Here is a 7,568-nt window from a genome sequence, read left to right as displayed (position 1 = left end):
TCCCTACAGAAATCAAAGCCATGAACACCCAAGCTTTTCTGATATGATTTTGAATTTAGAATAAAATACAAGCAATTCATGAATGAATGACAAACTGGATAGCAGAGCCACCTCTTTTGTATTGATAGTCTGCACAAACTCCCCCAGAGCAATAAAGTCCCGGAGACCTAGCTTTGTCCGTTTAGAGCCCAGGATTGTTATTGTACTGTATAGAAGCTTCCACTGGCCTTCGACCTGGTAGAAACTTCACATTAGGGCATCCATGGTATCTTATCCATGCCCAAATCTAATTAGAACATGGGATCCCAAATCTTGAAATGGAATAATAGCGCTAATTTCTTTTGTAAATGCCACCAACCATTGGACTAGATCCACTTAGTTTCGGAACCCAGATTCACACTGAAATACAAACGCATTTACCATTTGGAGATTTTCAGTAGGATTGTGTACAGGGTTTTGTTCTTCAAGCAGCATTAGAAGCTTCTCTATTTCGGTCCTTTTAGCCACTGGAACGCCGAAAACACCCCTGTTCAGGCCTTGCATTGACATTCACAAAACCCAAACGGGCAATCAGCAATTTACTTTCAGAAAAGGCTTAAATCCTTCAGCTCCGAATTACTGTTATCATCCAAAATGCAATAAGGACCCCAAATTCAATAACAGAAAGCATAACATACCCATGTAAGAATAAGCTAACCTTGTAAGGAATTTTTTAGGGCTATTTTTAGTTGATCAGTGCTCCCAACCTCTGGAGTCTCCATGGAAAGCTCTGTTGCTGCACTCGCATTCAGAGACCTGATCTGCTGCACATCGCATCTGATGGCGCCGCCTTTGATGGCATGATCCAGCAGCCTATGATCCAGTGGAGTAAATACGCAGAGGAAAAATACGAAGACCGACAAGAACAGCGAGCCTGAAACCAAATCCAGAATTGAATTTGATCTTGAGCTGGTGAAATTCAGCCCTCAACCTTAATTCCATGTTCATTAGGCACCTGAGTTTTCCCTATGATTTCGGAAATATCAGAGCACACCTTTTGATTCTATTCAAGAACATAAACTAATGCATATTGTAATAAGTTTTCCACAATGGCTCAATAGATATGAAAGTGTAAATTTTGATTCTATTCAAGAACATGGACTATTCCATATCATACTCAGTTTCTCCCAATCGTTTGGAATATATCAGAGTGAACATTTTGACTTATTCAAGAACATGGACTAATCCATTATAAAATCAGTTTCTCAACATTAATTGGAAGACCTCAATGTGAACATTTTGATTCTATTCAAGAATGTAGACTAATCCATATTACAATCAGTAAGGGTTAGGGTTTGGAACCTTAGGGCTTGCAATCTTGAAGGAAGCCTCAATAGTTAGCTCTCCTGTGAGCATGCCCAAGCCAGCAACACTGAAGCCAATGGTGTTTACTGCTTTTCCCTACATTCAGAGGATTAAGATTTCAAAACCCATATGGGTCCCTACAGAAATCAAAGCCATGAACACCCAAGCTTTTCTGATATGATTTTGAATTTAGAATAAAAGACAAGCAATTCATGAATGAATGACAAACTGGATAGCAGAGCCACCTCTTTTGTATTGATAGTCTGCACAAACTCCCCCAGAGCAATAAAGTCCCGGAGACCTAGCTTTGTCCGTTTAGAGCCCAGGATTGTTATTGTACTGTATAGAAGCTTCCACCGGCCTTCGACCTGGTAGAAACTTCACATTAGGGCATCCATGGTATCCTTTCCATGCCCAAATCTAATTAGAACATGGGATCCCAAATCTAGCCAATATTTCAAAAACAAAGCTTCTACTTTTATAGGAAAAGAGTAACTAATCCATTCCCTGTGTATCGTCAAATTTGAACTATTTACATTTTGTACAGCAATGTGAACAAGTAGATGTAAAGGCAATTGCATTTTCACCCATGATTTTTGTATTGTATCATCTCTTTAAAAATTCCCATTGGTCTCGTTACTTCCATTAATGTATTCCAGTTGTATTTTCAATAAACAGTGCATTTTCACATGCAAGAAACAGCCCCATGCCAAGAAGTTTACAGGAATTTTATTTTTGCATGGCGGAATGAAAGGATAAAACCATGAGAATTCATTAAGCCAATATTTGAAGTCTAACTCATTTCTAAAACGATATACTTCCATTGGGAAAGAGTAAGTGATTGTTTACCCATTGGATGTGCTATATTAGAGATCTGGCGAAGTCCTTCAAGCACATCACATTCTCCCACATTTACAGAGAGCAGAATATGGTGGCTGATCTACTATCGAAACGTGGCAGATCTATCATGCTGGCGAAATAAGCTACAATTATTTTGTTAATGGATCCATTTGTAGCTCTGGATGTTTCAAATATAATGGTATACACTGCATTGTCTGTCTGCCCTTCTAAAGCAGAGACAGAGTATCATCATCGCTGAAATAAACAAGGAAAGATGTTCATCGGGTTTTTTATTGAGTTGAGAGGTTTTGTAATTCTGTCTTTCTTTTATCAAAATTGAGATTTTGCTAATGTAAACCAAAATTTATCATGTAAGCCCAGCCTTAAGCAGATTAGAGCTCTATCCGTAGAGCAGCAGTTGTAGTACTGTGTCATTTTGGATTTCAGAAGGGTGAATATTGTAACTATTTTTTCTTATTATAATGAAAGATAGCCTGTTTTTTCTTTTGTGAAAATAGGTAATTGTTTACCCATCTGGGATTGGGTATTATAGAAATGTATGCGCGGCAGATGCAACACAAAATTCTGTTGTGTACAGTGGTGATTTCAAACGGGAAAAGCGATATTTGATGCATTGCAGTGCCTTAGCCCAAATTATAGTATAGGTATTTCGTCAAACACTTTGTGCACAACCTCAAACAAAGGCAAATTGCTTCGTTTAAGCGTGTGCTTCACAAGGGTTTTCACAGCGCCATTGAACCCATTATGGGTACCATTTTAAAGTTCACAATCAACATAATGAGCATACATTGTACCTCTCAATTATCCAATCTGATGATGCGAGTTTGATGATAGAATAATTGCGATCATAGATTCAGAGCAGGGTGACAACCATCACAGCATTTTGAGAAGCCCTGAAGTGGAAATTTCGTGCAGGTTATTTACCTGACTTCAAGTCCACTGAAACCAGGTAACTGTATTTACTTTTTCAGTCTATTCAAATGATTGCTATAGAATTAAAGAACAAAATATATTATTGTGGCCCTTTAAATCAATTATAGAACACATTGTACAATTTAACTAAATAATCTCTAAGAGTCATCACCCTAGGAATATCTTTTTTGACAATGATATTCTCTGAGCTTGATGCAGTCAGCCAACCAAGCTCTCATAAATTACATTTCTCTGCATCATTTTTTTTGACAGCTAAGAACTTGCAAACCTTACCCAGATATCTTTTCTCCTGCCACTCGTTCAAGGAGAAAGACATTACCTTTGTCATCCCTACCAATCCTAGTAATATTGTCAACATATCTTTCCCCACATTAAGGACCATCATTCATGTGACCAAAATCACTTTTAACTATTGCACACTTTCAAAATTAAAATCAAACTGCAGCCAATTCAATATTTTCACAGAGAAAGAGAAAGAAGTCCTCTAATTATCCTAGGAAACATATGGTCAAGGATACGTTATTTCCAACCAGCCTTGGGGATTGAAAATGTTGAGAAGTATATCATAGTTCTTTCGGAACAAATTTAGTAACTGCAAATCACAAACAGCAAAGACATTTGCAACCTCACAACCGAAAATTCCATGCCAAATCTTGTTAACAACCTGTATTTCTGAAACAAAGTAGCCTACCGTTTCAAGGGCAATGGCTGATCTTTCAAACTGGATGTCAACGCGTTGGTTGGAAAGAAGGGCAGGATTAGTTTAAATACTTATGCAAGATTGAGAAACTGAACAATGTTGACTATAAATTTTGAATGAATCAAATCAAGGAATAGGAAAAGACATGAAACAACAAATTGAATTTGATCTTGAGCTGGTGAAATTCAGCCCTCAACCTTAATTCCATGTTCATTAGGCACCTGAGTTTTCCCTATGATTTCGGAAATATCAGAGCACACCTTTTGATTCTATTCAAGAACATAAACTAATGCATATTGTAATAAGTTTTCCACAATGGCTCAATAGATATCAAAGTGTAAATTTTGATTCTATTCAAGAACATGGACTATTCCATATCATACTCAGTTTCTCCCAATCGTTTGGAATATATCAGAGTGAACATTTTGACTTATTCAAGAACATGGACTAATCCATTATAAAATCAGTTTCTCAACATTAATTGGAAGACCTCAATGTGCACATTTTGATTCTATTCAAGAATGTAGACTAATCCATATTACAATCAGTAAGGGTTAGGGTTTGGAACCTTAGGGCTTGCAATCTTGAAGGAAGCCTCAATAGTTAGCTCTCCTGTGAGCATGCCCAAGCCGGCAACACTGAAGCCAATGGTGTTTACTGCTTTTCCCTACATTCAGAGGATTAAGATTTCAAAACCCATATGGGTCCCTACAGAAATCAAAGCCATGAACACCCAAGCTTTTCTGATATGATTTTGAATTTAGAATAAAAGACAAGCAATTCATGAATGAATGACAAACTGGATAGCAGAGCCACCTCTTTTGTATTGATAGTCTGCACAAACTCCCCCAGAGCAATAAAGTCCCGGAGACCTAGCTTTGTCCGTTTAGAGCCCAGGATTGTTATTGTACTGTATAGAAGCTTCCACTGGCCTTCGACCTGGTAGAAACTTCACATTAGGGCATCCATGGTATCCTATCCATGCCCAAATCTAATTAGAACATGGGATCCCAAATCTTGAAATGGAATAATAGCGCTAATTTCTTTTGTAAATGCCACCAACCATTGGACTAGATCCACTTAGTTTCGGAACCCAGATTCACACTGAAATACAAACGCATTTACCATTTGGAGATTTTCAGTAGGATTGTGTACAGGGTTTTGTTCTTCAAGCAGCATTAGAAGCTTCTCTATTTCGGTCCTTTTAGCCACTGGAACGCCGAAAACACCCCTGTTCAGGCCTTGCATTGACATTCACAAAACCCAAACGGGCAATCAGCAATTTACTTTCAGAAAAGGCTTAAATCCTTCAGCTCTGAATTACTGTTATCATCCAAAATGCAATAAGGACCCCAAATTCAATAACAGAAAGCATAACATACCCATGTAAGAATAAGCTAACCTTGTAAGGAATTTTTTAGGGCTATTTTTAGTTGATCAGTGCTCCCAACCTCTGGAGTCTCCATGGAAAGCTCTGTTGCTGCACTCACATTCAGAGACCTGATCTGCTGCACATCGCATCTGATGGCGCCGCCTTTAATGGCATGATCCAGCAGCCTATGATCCAGTGGAGTAAATACGCAGAGGAAAAATACGAAGACCGGCAAGAACAGCGAGCCTGAAACCAAATCCAGAATTGAATTTGATCTTGAGCTGGTGAAATTCAGCCCTCAACCTTAATTCCATGTTCATTAGGCACCTGAGTTTTCCCTATGATTTCGGAAATATCAGAGCACACCTTTTGATTCTATTCAAGAACATAAACTAATGCATATTGTAATAAGTTTTCCACAATGGCTCAATAGATATGAAAGTGTAAATTTTGATTCTATTCAAGAACATGGACTATTCCATATCATACTCAGTTTCTCCCAATCGTTTGGAATATATCAGAGTGAACATTTTGACTTATTCAAGAACATGGACTAATCCATTATAAAATCAGTTTCTCAACATTAATTGGAAGACCTCAATGTGCACATTTTGATTCTATTCAAGAATGTAGACTAATCCATATTACAATCAGTAAGGGTTAGGGTTTGGAACCTTAGGGCTTGCAATCTTGAAGGAAGCCTCAATAGTTAGCTCTCCTGTGAGCATGCCCAAGCCGGCAACACTGAAGCCAATGGTGTTTACTGCTTTTCCCTACATTCAGAGGATTAAGATTTCAAAACCCATATGGGTCCCTACAGAAATCAAAGCCATGAACACCCAAGCTTTTCTGATATGATTTTGAATTTAGAATAAAAGACAAGCAATTCATGAATGAATGACAAACTGGATAGCAGAACTACCTCTTTTGTATTGATAGTCTGCACAAACTCCCCCAGAGCAATAAAGTCCCGGAGACCTAGCTTTGTCTGTTTAGAGCCCAGGATTGTTATTGTACTGTATAGAAGCTTCCACCGGCCTTCGACCTGGTAGAAACTTCACATTAGGGCATCCATGGTATCCTATCCATGCCCAAATCTAATTAGAACATGGGATCCCAAATCTTGAAATGGAATAATAGCGCTAATTTCTTTTGTAAATGCCACCAACCATTGGACTAGATCCACTTAGTTTCGGAACCCAGATTCACACTGAAATACAAACGCATTTACCATTTGGAGATTTTCAGTAGGATTTTGTACAGGGTTTTGTTCTTCAAGCAGCATTAGAAGCTTCTCTATTTCGGTCCTTTTAGCCACTGGAACGCCGAAAACACCCCTGTTCAGGCCTTGCATTGACATTCACAAAACCCAAACGGGCAATCAGCAATTTACTTTCAGAAAAGGCTTAAATCCTTCAGCTCCGAATTACTGTTATCATCCAAAATGCAATAAGGACCCCAAATTCAATAACAGAAAGCATAACATACCCATGTAAGAATAAGCTAACCTTGTAAGGAATTTTTTAGGGCTATTTTTAGTTTATCAGTGCTCCCAACCTCTGGAGTCTCCATGGAAAGCTCTGTTGCTGCACTCGCATTCAGAGACCTGATCTGCTGCACATCGCATCTGATGGCGCCGCCTTTGATGGCATGATCCAGCAGCCTATGATCCAGTGGAGTAAATACGCAGAGGAAAAATACGAAGACCGGCAAGAACATCGAGCCTGAAACCAAATCCAGAGCGAGGGCAAGCGTTTGATCTGAGGTACAAACCCTGCTGCCCGGATGAAACTATTCGATGAAACGCCCAAACCGTTTGGGCAACCCCGATCAACGGCTGAAATGGTTGCAATCGTCTAACATATAATCCTGTGGCTTACAAGATGACAGGTAGGCAGAGAGGGGAGTTGATCTCAGAGGGAAACGCCTTACGGCGTAAGGAAACGCCGTACGGCGTAATTAAAGTTTAGAATAAAATTAAACTAATATCACAAGTAACCATAACCACTACTACTTCATACATACATTGTTACATCAATAGACAACACACCTCTAATGAAGCTATCATCTTTTACAAGTTCACTGTTAAATCCACAAACAACACAAATCCAATCAGGCCTGATTAGCTTTTACGAGCTCAGGTGTTGACCTATGACAACTCAAATATTTGGCCCATAAGCACACAACAGATAAATTACTGGTTCTTTTTCCTACATAATTACAAGCGTAGAAGTGTGCCAATTCCTCCAAGGTGGAGCGAGTGGTGATTCCAAAACAAGAACATTACAGGTAATCAATCAAACTGGCTACAGTTTTTGAAGAAGCTTGATTCTAATATAGCAATAAAGTGAGGAAGGC

The 7,568-nt window shown here is 38.8% G+C and overlaps 3 protein-coding genes across 3 annotated transcripts; all 3 read right to left on the bottom strand.

Annotated features, from left to right (window-relative positions):
* Positions 1-285: 285 nt before the first annotated feature.
* LOC149237198 (fibrillin protein 5 homolog) lies at positions 286-2,718 on the bottom strand. The gene is made up of 3 exons (XM_089369197.1): positions 2,715-2,718; positions 698-913; positions 286-536 (listed from the first exon to the last, which is right to left on the bottom strand). Exons 1-3 carry the CDS (start codon positions 2,716-2,718, stop codon positions 376-378), a joined length of 381 nt encoding a protein of 126 aa, XP_089225323.1. The 3' UTR covers positions 286-375.
* Positions 2,719-3,295: 577 nt separating this feature from the next.
* LOC149237197 (fibrillin protein 5 homolog) lies at positions 3,296-5,740 on the bottom strand. Its single transcript, XM_089369196.1, has 7 exons — positions 5,700-5,740; positions 5,241-5,491; positions 4,964-5,079; positions 4,655-4,777; positions 4,407-4,505; positions 3,657-3,730; positions 3,296-3,498 (listed from the first exon to the last, which is right to left on the bottom strand). Exons 1-7 carry the CDS (start codon positions 5,738-5,740, stop codon positions 3,408-3,410), a joined length of 795 nt encoding a protein of 264 aa, XP_089225322.1. The 3' UTR covers positions 3,296-3,407.
* Positions 5,653-7,127, bottom strand: LOC149237196 (fibrillin protein 5 homolog). Its single transcript, XM_089366775.1, has 4 exons — positions 6,719-7,127; positions 6,442-6,557; positions 6,133-6,255; positions 5,653-5,983 (listed from the first exon to the last, which is right to left on the bottom strand). The coding sequence occupies exons 1-4, from the start codon at positions 6,927-6,929 to the stop codon at positions 5,861-5,863; spliced, it is 573 nt and encodes a 190-aa protein (XP_089222901.1). The 5' UTR covers positions 6,930-7,127; the 3' UTR covers positions 5,653-5,860.
* Positions 7,128-7,568: the final 441 nt, after the last annotated feature.

The sequence above is a fragment of the Pinus tabuliformis genome, chromosome 8 (genome assembly GCF_031772625.1).
Source record: "Pinus tabuliformis cultivar Carrire ecotype Pingquan chromosome 8, CPIR1, whole genome shotgun sequence".
Classification (NCBI taxonomy): Eukaryota; Viridiplantae; Streptophyta; class Pinopsida; order Pinales; family Pinaceae; genus Pinus; species Pinus tabuliformis.
Note: the sequence above shows the minus strand (reverse complement) of the source record. Positions and strands in the feature narration are given on the sequence as shown.

What these genes read in the sequence shown, in the direction of transcription:
- LOC149237196 (XM_089366775.1), bottom strand. Translation starts at nt 6,929, where the DNA reads ATGTTCTTGCCGGTCTTCGTATTTTTCCTCTGCGTATTTACTCCACTG. An exon ending in CCTAAAAAATTCCTTACAAG is followed by an intron (nt 6,558 to 6,718) that starts GTTAGCTTATTC and finishes TGTCAATGCAAG; the next exon opens with GCCTGAACAGGGGTGTTTTC. An exon ending in CTACTGAAAATCTCCAAATG is followed by an intron (nt 6,256 to 6,441) that starts GTAAATGCGTTT and finishes AGTTTCTACCAG; the next exon opens with GTCGAAGGCCGGTGGAAGCT.
- LOC149237198 (XM_089369197.1), bottom strand. An exon ending in CCTAAAAAATTCCTTACAAG is followed by an intron (nt 537 to 697) that starts GTTAGCTTATTC and finishes TGTCAATGCAAG; the next exon opens with GCCTGAACAGGGGTGTTTTC.
- LOC149237197 (XM_089369196.1), bottom strand. Translation starts at nt 5,740, where the DNA reads ATGTTCACTCTGATATATTCCAAACGATTGGGAGAAACTGA. An exon ending in CCTAAAAAATTCCTTACAAG is followed by an intron (nt 5,080 to 5,240) that starts GTTAGCTTATTC and finishes TGTCAATGCAAG; the next exon opens with GCCTGAACAGGGGTGTTTTC. An exon ending in AGACTATCAATACAAAAGAG is followed by an intron (nt 4,506 to 4,654) that starts GTGGCTCTGCTA and finishes CTCTGAATGTAG; the next exon opens with GGAAAAGCAGTAAACACCAT.